We start from the raw sequence: 20,100 nt of genomic DNA, 5'->3' as shown, positions 1-20,100 counted from the left end.
AGTAGATCAGATACTTTTGCTTTTGTTTTGCCATAAGATCATAATAGTCTTCTATGCAGAGAGACCAACTCTTTGTAAAAAGTGGTTGGAATTTTTTTTCCCATCTATCTATGGCTTCCCTACAGAAGTGGTCTTTCTGTTGAGTAACGGTAGAAGTGCTGCCTTATCTTATAGCTTGTAAGTGCTCCACTGACATTTTTGCCTCCTTAAAAAGCTGTGCTATTCTGATCATATCAGCTGTTAGCAAATGCTGAATGAGCTTTGTTTTATCTTTAGTGGTCTAATGACAAGTACTGAATGTGAAATATTCCAGTTCAATTTTGCAGCCAGTTGTTCAGGAAACCAAGAAAAAGTTTTTCATTCTCAAATATTTTAAAATATTCTCTTTTACATTTTGAAGAGGCCCAGTTCCCAAATTGAACCATCATTTTCTGACTTACATCTCTAATTTCTTTAGAAAACTAGACTTAACAAAAATATCACAAATAGTCTTGTATTTTCAGTTCAGGATTGGATTTCAATTCAAGGAAGTTTTCCAAAATGGAAAAACATTTCCAAATTCAATTAGGATTAAATGAATTCTGAACATGTTAAAAAGACAGAGCTGGACTGGACTTGCTGAAAACTTTTAATCAGTCATTCCAGTGCTAATTACTCACACCTTTCTCTCTTAATACCTATAATGCTTTAAATGAGTCAAACTACTTGTCCTTGAACCTGTCTTCCCAATTGGCAGCCCTTTAATGAAGCAGAGTATCATGACATTTTTATTATGTGTAGTGCACTAAATCATAATGTATGTGTAGTAGTATATACATGCTTAGATGAAATAGGATCACAAAACCCAGTATGTTTTATCATCCATTTTTCAGATACTGAACAGAAAATAACCTATACAGCGCAATATGCTGGTGACAATGTGAATGAAATCAAAGCTTTCAACGGTTACCTTTCTAACAGGAGAATGCCTGTTATCAATACATAAAGTTACTTATCTTTTGTAGTCTTATGGCAATAAGCAAACAGTGTATTTCATCCATAGGTGTCACGTGGCAAACAAAACTTGTCCAAAGAATCTTATCTGGAATAATCAGATTTGCAGATGTCTGGTGCAGCATGACTTCAGTTTCTCTTCCCATCATGGAGATACTGGTAAGCAGTTATGTGTTATAGGATTAAATGTAGTTGTTCTGTGCTGATTTACAGAAAAAGAAAACAATACACCATGAAAATTAAACAGTTTGAATCTTTTTAATTCTTTGTAATTGGTTGTTTACAGAATGGCATTTTAGATAAGTAAAATGCATCCTCAGGGTGGGATTATATTTTCACCATTTTAAAATTGGATTAATCATAATTCCTTAATAAAAAAAAATGTGAAATACACAGATGGGTTCTCCATTTTTAGTAATGTGTGGATTCAGATTTTTTAATGTTTGCTGTATTCCTAGACACTGCTGATGAATTCCATGATATCTGTGGACCTAACAAAGAGCTTGACGAAGAAACCTGTCAATGTGTCTGCAAAGGGGGTGTACGGCCTTCAAGCTGTGGACCCCAAAAAGAATTAGATAGAACATCGTGCCAGTGTACATGTAAAAACAAACTTTTGCCTAGTTCTTGTGGTCCCAACAAAGAATTTGATGAAGATAAGTGCCAGTGTGTATGTAAAAGAACCTGCCCTAAATATCAGCCACTAAATTCTGCAAAATGTATCTGTGAATGTATAGAATCTCCAAATAAATGCTTCTTAAAAGGAAAAAGGTTTCATCACCAGACATGCAGGTGAGTTAAATGACTAAAAGACTCTGTAATCTAATTGTTATAGCACTGGACAGAGACTAAAAATGTTGGGTTACCTTTGCCATGGGATTACTTTATGACCAAGAGCTTTATGATTTGCCTATCTGTAAAAGGACAGTCTGAGGCTTAATGAGTATTTGAAAACCACACTGAGGTTCTTGGATCCTATAGATAGTCACTGTGATTTCAGGTCGAGGAAAACAACACAAATCAGACATCAAGAATTAGAACATTCAAAAACCAGTAGGAGAACACTTCAATCTCTTTGGTCACTTGATTACAGACCTAAAAGTGGCAATTCTTCAACAAAAAAACTTCAAAAACAGACTCCAAGGAGAGCCTGCTGAATTGGAATTAATTTGCAAACTGGATACAAATTAATTTAGGCTTGAATAAAGACTGGGAGGGGATGTGTCATTACACAAAGTAAAACTATTTCCCCTCCTACTGTTCTTGTAAAGTGCTGGAAATGGCCTACCTTGATTAGCACTACAAAAGGTGCCCCCTTCCCCCCCCCAGCTCTCCTGCTGGTAATAGCTCACCTTTCCTGATCACTCTTGTTACAGTGTGCATGGTAACAGCCATTGTTTCATGTTCTCTGTGTATATAAAATCTCCCCACTATATTTTCTACTGTATGCATTTGATGAAGTGAGCTGTAGCTCACGAAAGCTTATGCTCTAATAAATTTGTTAGTTTCTAAGGTGCCACAAGTCCTCCTTTTCTTTTTACAGATACAGACTAACACAGCTGCTACTCTGAAACCTAACATAAATTTACACTCTTTTAGTAGGTCTTTTGGCTGAGACATAGTATAAAACCAAATTCTAGACTATTTGTGGTTCTTAAAAATCCCAGTGTACTTTTCACTAGCCAATATCCAAACTAACTGTCCAAATTATCCTTTAAAATGGGATTCTGGTCAGCAAGCAGACTAAGTTTGATAATGTTCATATTGCATACAAGATGTTTCTCATAGCTAGCAGTGTAATCGAAGCCACTCAATTTGGAAATATTTCACAATTCTGAAAATCAATTTTTCTTCTGCTTCCTACACCATCAGTATGAATTTAAAATGCAGTAATCTGTCACATAATTTTGTTGAGGTAATTATTATATGTATACATAAGGCACCTGTCACTATCATATCTTGTTTGGCTGCTTTGCTGAAACACTATTAATTCTGCAATGTTGAAAACAGTGAAGTCTTGTTTTTTAAGTAAAGCTAAGCAGACAATACTGCTTGGAGAAACAAGATCACTGAGTTCATTGATAGTAGTAATAATAGTAAATATTTATAGTATGAGATACATATTTGTTCAATTACCTAAAACCATTGAAATGGTTACAAAATAAACATTTTAATTTATTTATAAATATTCTGGCAGCACCTAAAGGGCCCCAGACAGGACTGATGGACATAGAATAGAATATGGATCCTGCCCTAAAGATTTTAATATCTAAAATGACAAGACACACAATCAAATATAGACAAACTATATCAAAATACAGCTCACATAGTACATCTCTCCTCCCTCCATTGTATGTTCAGCAACAGCTCCTGGCCACTCCTCGTACCTGACTTAATAGGAAATAAGGGCAATTACCACCAGGCATTTGGCACCTTGAAGGATGGGGGCTACAAAGAGGTCATCAGTGTCTAGTTTAAATTCCTTCTGGGGTGCAGTGCAAATTACACTTTGAGTTTTGGTCCATGCACCACAGGAATAAAGTTCACTGGTAAGAGACACATTTAGTGATCTTCTCCAACCACAGAATGTGCCTCTTTAGTGGTGTTATGCACCAGAAAACAACATTAACAGAATATTAAGGTTGCAAAGTCAAGCACTCAAAAGTTAGGAAATGCCAGAATTAAGTTTGCCTGTGTAACCCCCTTGTGCATGTGCATTATGATACGGTCTTTAATTGTAGAGTCATATACTGTATTTTTCAGAGGACTCCTGCCTTCTTCAGTCCACTGGTGCTCAATTCATGAGAAGCTATTCAATATTTTGTTTTCTCCTCATTGTTCAGTGTTTGGTCTAGTGCCTTATTTACTGCACACCATTCAAACCCTGCTCTGAAAACAGTTATTCACTTCCTCATGTGCTTGTCTATGGTGTTCTTCTCTATAGTATCCTACTGCTTCATAAACAATTTATCTTCACAACATTTCTGAAAGGAGAGGAGGGGGAGGTAATATCCCCACACTGTCAGAGTCCCAATTACCAGTCCCTCTCCCTCCACATCTGCAGTCTTAGGGGCCTTGCCCAGCCAGTCCCAGTTCCTCACTCCTGGCTCCTCACCTGACATTTCTTTCCCCACCTCCCCTCCCTGGCCCAGTCTTTGTCCTGTCAGTCCCAGTTCTCCCCGCTACACCTCACCACTCCTTGACACATCTGTCTTCCTTCCCCTCACCCAATCTCAGTGTTACCCCAGCCAACTGACTCCCAGTGTTTCCCTTCCCAGCTCTCAGTGTCCCCACAAGCTCCCAGTTCCTAATCTGCCTCTTTGCCCAATGAGTCCTATTTGCAGCCTCAACTCCCAGCTCCCAACTCCTTGCCAACTCAGTCCCAGCCTACCTCCCCCTCTCCAGTCACAATGGATTCCTTGTCCCAATTTACTCCTTTCCCTTCCCCCGCTTCAGCTTTGGGACCCCTCTGCACTTCAACTAGACTGCCGCCTCCTCCTCCATGCTGCCTGGGTACAGGAGAGTTGCGCGTCCTTCTCTTAATTCCACACCCTAGGCCCAAGCCCCCAGCTCAGAGAAGCTGGAAGCAGCATTTACAGGGAAAGTCTGGTTTTGCCCTTGTAAAATGTAGGCTGGAGCAGGCCTGGTCACTCTGTGGGGATGGCAGCACATTGATAAGTAGTAAAAGGACCAAACATGCTCCATGAGGACAGAATCTTCTGAGATTTTAGTTGTTCTGTTTTGGCAAGACTCTATTGAGCATGTGACCGACTGACATAGCTGTGTTGGCCTAACTTTTAAGTGTAGACCAGGCCTAATGTCAGATTGAGGGCAGGGAGATCTGTGGGCCACATGAAAGCATACAGACAGCAGTATCCAGCCTGTGTGACAGCCCTTATCTACTATTTTTTTTATTTGTTATCCAACTGCTTTGCTAGGGTTAGGCATCCTGGGAAATTATCCAAATAGCTAAGGTTTTTGGCTTTGCCTTAAAGATCAGTGCCTCAGATGGTATGGCCTTCTAGGGGGAATTTAGACAAACGCTTTGAAATCTTTAAATGAAAGGTACTATAGAAGCACAAAACATCATTGTAACATGCAGCTCAGAAACAAATTCTACATCCACTCCACCCCCATTTTTGTATCCACAGAAAATTAATTTTCCCAGTCCAAACTTACTCCTGTTTTTTTGGGGGGGGGCTGGCACAGATCGTGTTACACCCTTCAGTGATGGCATACAGGAGGATAGGTGCATTTCTATCAAATACCCACATTATTTTGGTTAGGGACTCTGCCTCTTTCTTGCTTCAGCATCCTCAACACCTTTCCAACACTAGCACCCCCACCCCAAACTGCAGGTGTTATATATTTTACGAAATGTTTAGCATTAGGCAAAAGGATCAACTTGATCTTTAAGAGAAATTCCATGAAAGTTGTTAAATTTATCCGAGATAGGACAAACTCTAGAGCTAAGTGACATGATAGAACACAAACCTCGGCATTACATAAAACATGCTAATGAATTAGACCACTGTAACAAATTACACTGAAAGCTCTGAACAAGATATGGCGAGTCAATAACTACCATTACTGCTGTGTCTTCCTCATTCTTTACTGATTTCTTCGTATTCGTGTTCATTGGTGTAATTAATTGGCTTGCATTAATGTAACTGTAATCCAAGATCTCATTTTATAAACACATTACTGTAAAGTGGCAAAAATAAGCATGCAATGTGCTAAACCATCTGCAATGATAATTAGAGTATGCATAGTCTAAAAACAGAAAAAATTGCCTGGGGAAGAGAATATTAAAAGTACCTCAATACTATATTGTGTAGTATCTGTAAACAGAAATATATAGCAAGAATTATTACAATAGAACATCATTATACCAGTATGTTTCATAAAACAGAGACACATTATTTAAAGACAAGTTTAAAATATAACTGTTGAAACTTGAAACATGTACTTTTCTCTCTTGAGTCGCTGCCAATGTCTGAAAAAGCCACAGACTAGTACTTTGTCTCCATTACACACCAGAGGTTATTTGGCATTGTTATTGTAAGGTTATTTTAGGTCAAGCTGTTAAAAAAAATGAGGTGGGGGGAGAGCAGCCAAGGAATTAGGAAGCCAAGGAATTAGCTTTGTACGACTCCTTGTACAAGCAAATATGCACTAATGAGGAACATCTTGTTTATAGATGTAATCTGTCATTTAATGATCTATTTGCATTAAAGTTATTTCAGTTAGTAATATTGTTATTGGTACCCTTTCTTCTTCTTTAAAATTTACCATGTACATATGGGCCTGGATCCTACAATAAAAATCACATGGTGCAATTCAGCAAACAGACTCCCACTGAACCCACTGGGGATCTGTGGAAGTATACGGGTTTCCCCTGTGCTGTTCTCAGCGCAGGATCAGGGTCATGGTATAGAAAAATCCATCTTTTTCTATTACGCAAATGGCTGGTAAATATACAGAAAAAAGTAAAGCATTCTGGCCTGTAACATCAGCTCGTTAGGGAATGCTGGCTCAAGCTAGGAGACATTCAGTAGTGGCATACTAAACAGGGTTGCCTACTAGAAAAAAATGTTAGAAGTATTTGCCAGAATAATATACCAATGTATACGCTAGCTTAGAACGTAATTAGAGCTGGGTAAGTATTTCAAAAGAGTATTAATGAATATTATTCATTTGAATAAAACCACAGAGTCACCTCAGCAGTATTCGTAACCCCATTTATTTGATTTTTCATTGCAAGTTAGTTCAGAGCAATGGAAGAGGAGGAATATTCATGCACATACGTAATACTCAGGCCTATCTCCAATAAAATACATCTTTATAGTGTTCTCTAGCATAAGTGCAGCGTAAGTGTACACAGTCAGACGTATATTTCGCTTTGATTTATGTGCCTGCCCCCTTTTACCAACAACTTTTTTTTTTCCTTCCTCCAGTTGCTACAGACCACCATGTACAGTTAGAACGAAACGCTGTGAGCCTGGATTTTATTATAGTGAAGAAGTGTGCCGCTGCGTACCCACATATTGGAAAAGACCGCTTATTAATTAGTGAAGAAAGCACTCCTTGCCATTTTGGTGTACATTTTTCCATTAAAAAAACAACTGTGTTAACATTGGAATTAACTGTGCACCAGAGATCCTGTGGGAGTCACAGAGACAGACACATTGTGCTTTTTCCCCCCAAGAAATATGGAAAGCACATGTAGACAATAATGGGGCTCATGTTGTGTAAAGAACTCACTAAGGACTTGTTTTTCTGCCAATGACCAAACAGCCTTGGTTTTCCTCCTTGTGATTTTTTTAAAAAGAGATAATGACTATATAATTTATTGCCACTAAAAACATTGTGCAGCATTCCTGTTTATAGCAGTAACAATTGTTAAAGCTCACTGTGATCAATATTTTTATATCATGCAAAATATGTTTAAATAAAATGAAAATTGTATTATATACTGGTGAGAATGTTCAATTGATTATTTTATGACCCAGTCTGTACAAACCAACCACAGCTCAACAACATGAATGGTGGTTCTTAAAATAGTTTCTGGAAATCCAGAGCTAGAATTCCTATCCAATAAAAATAAGTGATTTTATGAAAGTAAGTATAAGTGAGACAGCAGTGAACTTTTTGTATCTGGTTAAAATATCTAGGCTGAGCTATTAAAAAAAAAGTTATATTTACAACATCTATGTCCAATAATATTTTACTATTTAGACAAACTAGCTAAGCATGGGAGATATTTCATAAAAACTATTATGAGTTCTCTCTATTGCACAGGAACAAAGCTTGTTCAAAGGAGAGCAGCAGCTATTAATAGTCACATACATGCATGCCGATATATATTCAAAATATTTTATATGGTAAGTGTTCATGCAGGTATAATAAATAATTAAAATCTAACTAAACATATTTACATATGGAAATATGAATTATGCTATTTTATTTAGTTGTAAAGATTGTGCCCTAAAATTCAAAACAAAATAGTTTTAAATTATTTGATGTTTTACTATTTCATATGGTAAGTCAAATGATTGTGATCTAAAGTATCTTGTATGCCAGATGCTTTTAAGAGAAAATAATGTATTTTTCTTTCCACTGGGCACCAGAAAAGACTTCCAACAAGCCAGTCTGGATTTACAAGATAATCTCTGTACAAACAATTGTTACAGAGTATTTTTACATGGAGAGTCTCCAGTCTAACATCTACAAACTCTAGAAAAAGAGGTAAGCTTTTAAATTGGACAGAATAAAAATATGAATGAGATTGTCTAATAGTAATCAAGGAATCATTTCATTTCCACTTCCAGTTGTGCATGCACTCAATATGTCTGAGATAGGGAAGTTTTCACTAGTAGCACCTGCTAGCTTGCATATGAGGCCCTACCCTACCTCATGCTCCCTAGTGAGGGTATAAAGGGTGCTCGTGGTCAACTGCCACTCCAGTTCCTTCTCTACCACTTAACTTTGAAAAAGGGTCTCTGAGCAGGGGAAAGTAGGGCAGGTATGTACATATGAATATACATATGGACAACTCAAGTTACTCTACAAGGTAAGCAACTTCTTTCTTTAGGTGTTTGTTCTTATGCAAATTCCACTTCTGGTGACTTCTAAGCAATAATTTCAGTCAGGAGTTGGGTGCTTGGAGTACCCACAGCAGCATCTGAAGCAGATGCTTGTACTCATGTATAGAGCTGACTGAAGGTGTTTATAGAACCTTATGTTGCATCTTTGCAGATAGCCAGGATGGAGAAATTATTGAGCACAGCCACAGATGTTCTCTGGACTCTTTTTGAATGTGTCCCCACAGGAACTGAAACCTTATTTGGTTATGCATCCTGAGGTCCATTTTGGACAGTCTTTGGGTAGAAACAGCATTACCTTTCATTAAAGTGAAAGTTTGGGAGACCGTCTGAACAGTTTAGCCTTGTCTAGATAGAAAGTCAGTGCTCTTCATACATCTAACCAAGTACAGCTTAAATTCTTGTCTGCTGTTATGTGATTTTTTTGGATAAAACGCAGGAAGATGAATGACCTGATTCAAACAGAACCCAAAGACAACCTTCAGAATGAACTTAGGGTTGAGCCTCAAGGACACTTTATCATGATGAAAGACAGTATATGGTGGATCTGCCATGAGACCTCCCAACACTCCGATTCTTTTGGCCAGAAGTACAGCTACCAAGAATGTGACTTTCATTCACAGGTGGGATAAGGAACAATAGGCTAGAGGCTCAAAAGGGGGATTCATTAAAGGTTGACAGCACTAAGTTGAGATCCCATGATGTTGTTAAATGAGATACCAATGGAAAACACACAGATAAGACCCTATAGAAATTGTGCTGAGACCAGGTGTGTAAATATGGTAGTGTTGTCTACTGGAGGATGGATGACATTGATAGCCACAAGACAAACGTGGATGGAACTGGGGGATAGACCGGAGGTCTTCAGCAATAAGATGCACTCTAATATGGCATGGATTCCTGCTTGCATCAATTCTGGCTGGCTGGTGTTGTTTGAATCATATGACATAGCGCTTTCACTTGGCACTCTAGCATTTTCTAGGCATGTCCTTCCTGATCCACGTTAGGATGGACTGTACTCCATGTGATCGTGCTCCTTCTAGCTCTCACATTATCCAAACACCAGACAGGTGTTTGGGATGGTGAGTCATGCCTCTGTCCTTAGTCAACAGATCAATGGACAGGGCGAGCAGACAGATTGCTGATGTAACAGAGGGAACAGGAACTATCTGGATCATGTTGGTGCTACTAAGATAACTCTCGCCTCATTCTGTTTAATTTTGTTCAGAACTGTGAGCAGCAAGGGGATTGGAGGAAACCTACATAAGGTGTTGACACCATGAAATCAGGAACGTCTCCTAACAAATTCAGGCATAAGAAGAAAACAAGCACAGCCATACTGGATCAGATTAATGGTCCAGCTAGCCCAATATCCTGTCTTCCAACAGTGGCCAATGCCAAGTGCTTCAGGGGGAATGAACAAAACAGGCAATCATCAAGTGATCCATGCCATGTTGGCCACTCCCAGCTTCTGGCAGTAGAGGCTAGGGATCCGGAGCATGTGGTTGTATCCCTGACCATCTTGGCTAGTAGCCATTGATGCACCTATCCTCCATGAACTTATCTAATTCTTTTTTGAACCCTGTAATAGTATTGGTCTTCACAACATCCCCTGGCACCGAGTTCCACAGGTTGACTGTGCATTGTGTGAATTCCTTTTGTTTGTTTTAAACCTCCTGCCTATTAATTTCGTTGGGTGAACCCTGGTTCTTGTGTTATGTGAAGGAGTAAATAATATTTCCTTTTTCAGTTTCTCCATGCCATTCATGATTTTATAGCCCTCTATTATATCCCCCTTAGTCATCTCTTTTCCAAGGTGAACCAGTCCCAGTCTTTTTAAAATCTCTCCTCATACGGAAGCTGTTCTATAGCCTTAATTTTTGTTGCCCCTCCCTGTGTCTTTTCTGAGATGGGACAACGAGAACTGCATGTAGTATTCAAGATGTGGGCATTATGATATTTTCTGTCATATTCGCTATCCCTTTCCCAATGGTCCCTAACACTGTTAGCTTTTTTTGACTGCTGCTGCATACTGAGCAGATGGTTTTTAGAGAACTATCCACAATGATTCCAAGATTGTTCTTCAGTGGTAACAGCTAATTTAGGTCCTATCATTTTGTATGTATAGTTGGGATTGTTTTCCAAGGGGCATTATTTTGCATTTATCAACATTGAATCATGAAGTGAGCTGTAAATCACGAAAGCTTATGCTCAAATAAATTTGTTAGTGTCCAAGGTGCCACAATACTCCTTTTCTTTTTACGGATACAGACTAATATGGCTGCTACTCTGAAATCTGCCATTTTGTTACCCAGTTTTGTGATCCCTTTGTAATGCTTCACAGTCTGCTTTGGATTTCACTATCTTGAGTAATTTTGTATTGTCGGAAAATGTTGCCACCTCTCTGTCTACCCCTTGACCATTCCTGGACCCTATCTTTGGCACCTATTGTTTGGGCTCAATGCTATCACCAGAAGACTCCCACTGATTGAATTTGAGTTGAGTCATGTTGTCCTGTAGCTCCCACTTACGATCCTTGTAAAAATGTCTGCAGCACAGCTGATGTCTGTGAATGCAGTTATGTAAGTACCTGACATCATGTGACTCAGTACGGCAAGGTAAGCCGATACTAATGTTTGAGGGGTTAGCTGAAGTTGACTGATTAATTGTAAAATGTCTCAGTCTCTCTACAGGTAAGAGAGGGTTACTCACCATGTGCAGTAACTGAGGTTCTTCGAGATGTGTCCCCCTGTGGGTTCCCCACTTCAGGTGCAAGAGCTCCCTGCGCTGTTGATAGGAGTTTTTGGTAGCAGTGCTTGGTCAGGACACGCATGCACAGCAGTCATCTCACGGTGCTGTTGGCACCTCATCTAGCACACGCACGACCTGAGCCCTTCAGTTCCTTCTCAACTGTTCTCGGCCTGAGACGGAGCTCTTTCTCCTACCTAGAAAAATATTATAATAGAAATGGTTTAGTAAGTTTTCATTCAGTTAGTCTTAGTCTCTGATCAACGTCCCAAGGACACACAGACACCTAAAATGGAGCATCTCCAGTAACATCACTTGAAGTAGTATGCCCTTGCAGTGATTGAATCCGGTCTCAATTCAATGAATTCCATCTTCTGTGTCAGGGCTAAAATGGACTTTTGCTATGTTTAATCTGAGGCTGAGATGTTGAAAGATACCTCACCATGTGTGTGTGGCCTCTTGTATGCTCTGGTATGATTGACCTTTGATGAGCCAGTTGTCCAGATAAGCAAGACTGCAATGCCCTGAGCTCATAGATGGGCTACCACAACCATTAACTCCTGTATGAATACTCTCAGTGCTGTCAATAGTCTGAACGGAAGCATCCTGTATTGATGATGGTCTATACCTATGACAAACCTCAGGAATCTCCTGTGTGTTGAATGAATGTCTTTTATGAAAATTTTCAGAGTAACAGCTGTGTTAGTCTGTATTCGCAAAAAGAAAAGGAGTACTTGTGGCACCTTAGAGACTAACCAGTTTATTTGAGCATGAGCTTTCGTGAGCATCCGATGAAGTGAGCTGTAGCTCACGAAAGCTCATGCGCAAATAAATTGGTTAGTCTTTAAGGTGCCACAAGTACTCCTTTTCTTTTTATGAAAATAGCATTTTTGAGATCAAGAGTTGTAAACCAGTTGCCTTGATCCCGGGATGGGATTATTGCAGAGTGGGTGACCATCCTGAACTTCAGATTTTGAATGTAGGCGTTTAGTAGCCTTAGGTCCAGGATAAGCCTTTTGTCTTTGGGATGAGGAACTGTCTTGAACAGAAGCCTCTCTAGATGTGCCGAGTGGGGACTGGTTCTGTAGCTCCTGGGTCTGGAAGTGATTCCACCTTTTGTATAAGAACCTTCTCTTAGAAGGTCCCATGCTGATTTTCCCCATTCTATTTGGCACCATCTGTGTGTTCAGCTTGGTCAGAGTGCTGGCCCCTTAGCGGTACTGGCTGTACTTGTCATCACCTGGGACACAAGGCCTCCAAAGTTTTGGAGTGGGATGTAGATAGTCCTTTTCTCTTTGAAGACAATGAGTTGGAGAGAGATCTATCCTTCTCATTTGGGGGGCAGGGTGTGAGGGGAATGTCTAGATCCTATGTCCTCACTCTTTCCCAGCTTCTTACCGGAATCTAAGTGCTTGATGTTGAAGGCTCTGGAACTAACTGAAGCTGACCTCAACAGGCCACTCCTGGATTCCTAAGGCCAATGTACAGGGGGGGAATCCCCTGGGTCTGGACCAGTCTTTGCTCTTATGGTTCTATCCACGAGGAACATTTTCAGACAGACCTCCCTCTCCTGTCTGGTCCATCTCTAAAAGGAATGGCAGATGCTGCACTTGGAGGTGATGTCAGTCTCTCTGACATGGTATAAAACAGCATCGTGCTTGTCATTGAAAGGCAGGGTCCTCAGACAGATCCCACAGTTTTTGAAACCAGGAGCCTTCGGTGTAATCCAGAGGCTCCTGGTGGCAGGAAGCAGGAGGGAGACAGGGGATATAACCCCCATACCTGAGACCCCTCTACCAAACTAAACTATTTCTAAATACATACTAAATAAATAAATACTAAATACGTACAAGAAGAAAGGAGCTATCCAAGAGTACAGCTAGGTGTGGACATGAGCACTCTGTCTAAGGCCAAAGGTGTGAGAAGGAACTGGAGTGACAGTTGGCCAGCAACAGACAGTGCTACCAAAAACCTTTCAGTCTCAGGTTTGTTGACCACATGTGCTACCAGAAATGGAATACGCATAGGAACAAGCACTCTTTGAAATGATAGTCTATCATGTAGCAATACTTAAATTTTGTACTTAAATGGCTACCATCCATTTCAGGTGGTTTCTTTTCTTGTTTTCTTTTTTAGTTTGTGTGTTTTATTATGATGATATCCATGTTCCTTAAAAAATCAATGCATGTTTTAAAAATTTTACTGTACTTTCCTTAGACTGTGGGTTGCTCAGATATCAGAGTTCATAAAACTGAATGAAAGCACCTTGTACTCATTCAATCCACAGGTCAATCTGAAGCTAGTGTAATATGTAGGCAAGAGGGGTGATAGGTTGATGTTTCTTGGAAAAATGATTAGTAGTAGAATTTGTGAGGAATTCTAGTGTTCCCAAAGTTCTTCCTACCAGGCCAGCTGTAATCATCCAAATTGGATCGAAATCAGGCATACAAATACTAAGGAGATGAAGTAACATAATAAAGCAATGAATCTCATCTCAGATTGGGGTGGAGTACCCTTGATGACAGATCAGCACCTGTCATGAATATAAAGGGAAGGGTAAACCCCTTTAAAATCCCTCCTGGCCAGAGGAAAAATCCTCTCACCTGTAAAGGGTTAAGAAGCTAAAGGTAACCTTGCTGGCACCTGACCAAAATGACCAATGAGGAGACAAGATACTTTCAAAAGCTGGGAGGAGGGAGAGAAACAAAGGGTCTGTGGCTGTCTGTATGCTGCTTTTGCTGGGGATAGAACAGGAATGGAGTCTTAGAACTTTTAGTAAGTAATCTAGCTAGGTATGTGTTAGATTATGATTTCTTTAAATGGCTGAGAAAGGAACTGTGCTGAATAGAATGACTATTCCTGTCTGTGTGTCTTTTTTGTAACTTATGGTTTTGCCTAGAGGGATTCTCTATGTTTTGAATCTAATTACCCTGTAAGGTATCTACCATCCTGATTTTACAGAGGTGATTCCTCTATTTCTATTTACTTCTCCTTCTATTAAAAGTCTTCTTGTAAGAAAACTGAATGCTTTTTCATTGTTCTCAGATCCAAGGGTTTGGGTCTGTGGTCACCTATGCAAATTGGTGAGGATTTTTACCAAACCTTTCCCAGGAAGTGGGGTGCAAAGGGTTGGGAGGATTTTGGGGGGAAAGACGTGTCCAAACTACGTTTCCCAGTAAACCCAGTTAGAGTTTGGTGGTGGCAGTGGATATTCCAAGGGCAAAGGATAAAATTAATTTGTACCTTTGGGAAGTTTTAACCTAAGCTGGTAAAAGTAAGCTTAGGAGGTTTTCATGCAGGTCCCCACATCTGTACCCTGGAGTTCAGAGTGGGGGAGGAACCTTGACATGGTGGCAGAGTGGTAGGATTAACCTGAAATCATTTTGAAATCAATTTGAGATTTTTTGAACTAGAAAATACAGATTTTAAAAAGGAATTTTTTTTTCCTTTGGGGCTGCTGGAAAGCAGCTAGTTTTTTCTCTGCTTTGGGGCCAGAGCAGAGACAAAAGGGGATTATCTTTGTGAATTGCAGGTTTTCTTTGCCTGGAGGCAGGGTACTTAACTGCAGGGAAATTCACAGTCTTCCAACCCAGAGTTTTTTTTTCCTAAAAGTAAACGGGGGAGGTGTTCTACCCATTTGCCTGGAGACAAAAGTGGCAAGAGTTTTTTTTTGTAGGATTTTGATTTTTTTACAAGGAGCACCGGTTTGAAAAGGAATTTTTTGTTTTCCTTTAGGCTGCTGGTAAGCAGGTTTCCAAGTAGTTGGAGGTTTTTTGCTTTGATTTGGGGCCAGAGCAGAGACAAAGGGAATTGTCTTTTTCTGTAGGCTGACAATCACTATCAGAGAATAGGAATCCTATTCCAGCACAGCAAAATTTTACAAGCCAAGTTTTGTTCGTTTTATTTCTAACCCTCGGGTGTAAAGTTAGTTAAAAACAGAGAGGTAAAGATGACAGACACCAAGGCACTATACAAATTGGAGTTAGCCAAACTAGAGACAATGAAAGGAACCGAAAAAGCTCTAGAAGCTGCTCACAGGAGAGCAATGGAGGCAAAGGACAAAGAAAGGGAGGCAGCGAAAGAGGCAGAACAACACCAAGCGGCTGCTCACAGGAGAGCTATGGAAGCAAGGGACAAAGAAATGGAGGCAAAGGACAAAGAAATGGAGGAGAAGGAAAAAGAGAGGAAGCATGTGGAGGATGCATGGAGAAGCATGGATAAAGGCTCAGCAGAATATACCAACAAACCCTAGCAATCCTTCTCCAGGTACCACTTCCCATCCCAGAAAGTTCCCCACCTACAAGGCAGGCGATGATACTGAGGCCTTCTTAGAAAACTTCGAAAGGGCCTGCCTTGGGTACAGCATCTCTACAGACCAATACATGGTAGAGCTGAGGCCGCAGCTCAGTGGACCCTTACCTGAGGTGGCGGCTGAAATGCCTAAAGAACACATGAACAAGTATGAACTGTTTAAATCCAAGGTGAGAGTCAGAATGGGGATAACACCTGAGCAGTCTCGTCGGAGGTTCAGAGCCCTAAGGTGGAAACCAGACATATCATTTACCCGACATGCCTACCATATTGTGAAACATTGGGATGCCTGGATATCAGGAGCAAGTGTTGAATCTCCAGTAAATTTGCCCTTCCTAATGCAAATGGAACAATTCTTAGAGGGTGTTCCTGCGGAAATAGAAAGATACATCCTAGATGGGAAGCCCAAAACTGTAATCGAGGCAGGAGAGAGTGGAGCCAGATGGGTGGAGGTGGCAGAGAAGAAGAAAACTGGTCGCAGTTGGAGCGGAGACCAGAAGGGACAACCCCAGACCACACCCTATTACCGGGGGCCGCCCAAAGCCCTACCTACCTCCCAAAGAACCCTCCAGACCCCTTATCGTCCCACCACCCCGTTCTCCAGAACCCACCTCGCCCCAGTGACCCGTCAGCTGGACGATGTTTTACGAGCTCGGGCATGTAAAGGCCAACTGCCCCAAGAACCCTAACAGATTGCACCGGAATCACCCCAGAGGTCCGCAGGCCCAGATACCTCCCAGATACCCTTGGAGCGGAGGGAAACTGTGAGTGTGGGCGGGAAGAAGGTCACCGCGTGGAGGGACACTGGAGCACAAGTGTCAGCTATCCATGCTTCCTTAGTGGACCCCAGTTTAATCAACCCAGAGATCCAAGTGACGATTCAACCCTTCAAGTCCAACTCTTTCGATTTGCCTACAGCCAAGTTGCCTGTCCAGTACCAGGGCTGGTCAGGAACGTGGACTTTTGCAGTCTATGATGATTATCCCATCCCCATGCTGTTGGGGGAAGACTTGGCCAATCATGTGAAGCGGGCCAAGAGGGTGGGAATGGTCACTCGCAGCCAGACTAAACAAGCCGTGAGGCCTAGCTCTGTTCCGGAAACTTCTATCAGGACCTAGTCAGAGGTGATGGACCCGGACCCCAGGCCAATGTTTGCAACAGCAGTAGTGGATCCAGTCCCAGAGACCCAGATGGAACCAATCCCAGAACCGGGACCAACACCAGACCCATTGCCAGCACTGAATCCAGTACTTGCAACCTCAACACCAGAGGGCCCCACTGAACCTGAACCAGCAGCAGCCCATAACCCTACACAAGAGGCTCAGCCGGAGCCTGAACCCCAACAGAGTGTCCCAGCGGAGAGCGGTTCACAGTCAATGGAAACAGCCCCATCCCCTACATCGCTTCCAGAGGGACCAAGCATAGGTCCACAATCCAATGAGGAACTGATGTCTCCAGCATCAAGGGAACAGTTCCAGACCGAACAGGAAGCAGATGAAAGCCTCCAGAGAGCTTGGATGAAAGCCTCCAGAGAGCACAGAACAACCCACAGCCTCTCAGCTCTTCTAATCGATCCAGGTTTGTTGTAGAAAGAGGACTTTTATACAAGGAAACTCTTTCTGGTGGACACCAGGAAGACTGGCATCCTCAGAGACAGTTGGTAGCTCCAACTAAATACTGGGCCAAGCTCTTGAGCTTAGCCCACGATCACCCTAGTGGCCATGCTGGGGTGAACAGAACCAAAGACCGTTTGGGGGGGGTCATTCCACTGGGAGGGAATGGGCAAGGATGTTTCTACCTATGTCCGGTCTTGTGAAGTATGCCAAAGAGTGGGAAAATCCCAAGACCAGGTCAAAGCCCCTCTCCAGCCACTCCCCATCATTGAAGTTCCATTTCAGCGAGTAGCTGTGGATATTCTGGGTCCTTTTCCGAAAAAGACACCCAGAGGAAAGCAGTACATACTGACTTTCATGGATTTTGCCACCCGATGGCCGGAAGCAGTAGCTCTAAGCAACACCAGGGCTAAAAGTGTGTGCCAGGCACTAGCAGACATTTTTGCCAGGGTAGGTTGGCCCTCCGACATCCTCACAGATGCAGGGACTAATTTCCTGGCAGGAACTACGGAAAATCTTTGGGAAGCTCATGGGGTAAATCACTTGGTTGCCACTCCTTACCACCATCAAACAAATGGCATGGTGGAAAAGTTCAATGGAACATTGGGGGCCATGATACGTAAATTCGTAAATGAGCACTCCAATGATTGGGACCTAGTGTTGCAGCAGTTGCTCTTTGCCTACAGAGCTGTACCACACCCCAGTTTAGGGTTTTCCCCATTTGAACTTGTATATGGCCGTGAGGCGAAGGGGCCATTACAGTTGGTGAAGCAGCAATGGGAGGGATTTACACCTTCTCCAGGAACTAACATTCTGGACTTTGTAACCAACCTACAAAACACCCTCCGAACCTCTTTAGCCCTTGCTAAAGAAAACTTACAGGATGCTCAAAAAGAGCAAAAAGCCTGGTATGATAAACATGCCAGAGAGCGTTCCTTCAAAGTAGGGGACCAGGTCATGGTCTTAAGGGCGCTCCAGGCCCATAAAATGGAAGCATCGTGGGAAGGGCCATTCACGGTCCAGGAGCGCCTGGGAGCTGTTAATTATCTCATAGCATTCCCCACCTCCAACCGAAAGCCTAAGGTGTACCATATTAATTCTCTAAAGCCCTTTTATTCCAGAGAATTAAAGGTTTGTCAGTTTACAGCCCAGGGAGGAGAGGATGCAGAGTGGCCTGAAGGTGTCTACTACGAAGGGAAAAGTGCTCGTGGTGTGGAAGAGGTGAACCTCTCCAGGACCCTTGGGCGTAAGCAGCGACAACAGATCAAGGAGCTGTGCACTAGCTACGCGCCAACGTTCTCAGCCACCCCAGGACTGACTGAACGGGCATACCACTCCATTGACACAGGTAATGCTCACCCAATTAGAGTCCAACCTTACCGGGTGTCTCCTCAAGCTAAAACTGCTATAGAACGGGAGATCCAGGATATGTTACAGATGGGGGTAATCCACCCCTCTGGAAGTGCATGGGCATCTCCAGTGGTTCTAGTTCCCAAACCAGATGGGGAAATACGTTTTTGCGTGGACTACCGTAAGCTAAGTGCTGTAACTCGCCCAGACAACTATCCAATGCCACGCACAGATGAACTATTAGAGAAACTGGGATGGGCCCAGTTCATCTCTACCTTGGACTTAACCAAGGGGTACTGGCAGGTACCACTAGAAGAATCTGCCAAGGAAAGGTCAGCCTTCACCACACATCTCGGGCTGTATGAATTTAATGTACTCCCTTTCGGGCTGCGAAATGCACCCGCCACCTTCCAAAGACTTGTAGATGGTCTCCTAGCGGGATTAGGAGAATATGCAGTCGCCTACCTTGATGATGTGGCCATATTTTCGGATTCCTGGGCAGAACACCTGGAACATCTACAAAAAGTCCTTGAGCGCATAAGTGAGGCAGGACTAACTGTTAAGGCTAAGAAGTGTCAAATAGGCCTAAACAGAGTGACTTACCTTGGACACCAGGTGGGTCAAGGAACTATCAGCCCTCTACAGGCCAAAGTGGATGCTGTCCAAAAGTGGCCTGTCCCAAAGTCAAAGAAACAGGTTCAATCCTTCTTAGGCTTGGCCGGTTATTACAGACGATTTGTACCGCAATACAGCCAAATCGCCACCCCACTGACAGACCTAACCAAAAAGAAACAGCCAAATGCTGTTCAGTGGACCGAAAAGTGTCAGAAGGCCTTTAACAAGCTTAAAGCGACACTCATGTCTGACCCTGTACTAAGGGCCCCAGACTTTGACAAACCATTCCTAGTACCCACAGATACGTCCGAGCGTGGTGTGGGAGCAGTTTTAATGCAGAAAGGACCTGATCAAGAATTCCACCCTGTAGTGTTTCTCAGCAAAAAACTGTCTGAGAGGGAAAGCAACTGGTCAGTCAGTGAAAAAGAATGTTACGCCATTGTCTACGCCCTGGAAAAGCTACGCCTATATGTTTGGGGACGGCGTTTCCACCTGCAAACCGACCACGCTGCACTAAAGTGGCTTCATACCACCATGGGAAATAACAAAAAATTTATTCGGTGGAGTTTAGCTCTCCAAGATTTTGATTTCGATATCCAACACATCTCAGGAGCTTCTAACCAAGTGGCTGATGCACTCTCCCGTGAAAGATTCCCAGAATCAACTGGTTAAAATCGTCCTTGAGATGTGGAAAATATTGTTAGTCTTTATGTACTTGGTAGTATATTTAGAGGTGCATGTGTCTTATTAACTCTGTTTTTCCTAGAGCTCCAGGAAGAAATCCCAGCCAGCGTTTCACCCTAGCTGAGATTTGCGGGGCCTGTCATAAATATAAAGGGAAGGGTAAACCCCTTTAAAATCCCTCC

General features: G+C 42.1%; 1 protein-coding gene across 8 annotated transcripts in view; it reads left to right on the top strand.

The window, feature by feature from the left end:
• Positions 1–20,100, top strand: part of VEGFC (vascular endothelial growth factor C) — a 179,695-nt gene that overhangs the window by 137,107 nt on the left and 22,488 nt on the right. For 4 of the 8 annotated variants that reach the window (XM_073341691.2, XM_073341686.2, XM_073341689.1 and 1 more), the window contains exons 5-7: positions 1,043–1,152; positions 1,452–1,785; positions 6,951–7,618. In XM_073341691.2, coding sequence (XP_073197792.1) covers positions 1,043–1,152; positions 1,452–1,785; positions 6,951–7,065 — 559 coding nt within the window. In that variant the 3' untranslated portion in view covers positions 7,066–7,618. Of the gene's footprint in view, positions 1–1,042; positions 1,153–1,451; positions 1,786–6,950; positions 7,619–8,123; positions 15,620–20,100 lie in introns of those variants that run through there. The other 4 variants (XR_012158639.2, XM_078852513.1, XM_073341688.2 and 1 more) reach the window with 3 other exon arrangements.

Source organism: Lepidochelys kempii, chromosome 4 (assembly GCF_965140285.1).
Source record: "Lepidochelys kempii isolate rLepKem1 chromosome 4, rLepKem1.hap1, whole genome shotgun sequence".
In the NCBI taxonomy this organism is placed as follows: Eukaryota; Metazoa; Chordata; order Testudines; family Cheloniidae; genus Lepidochelys; species Lepidochelys kempii.
Note: the sequence above shows the minus strand (reverse complement) of the source record. Positions and strands in the feature narration are given on the sequence as shown.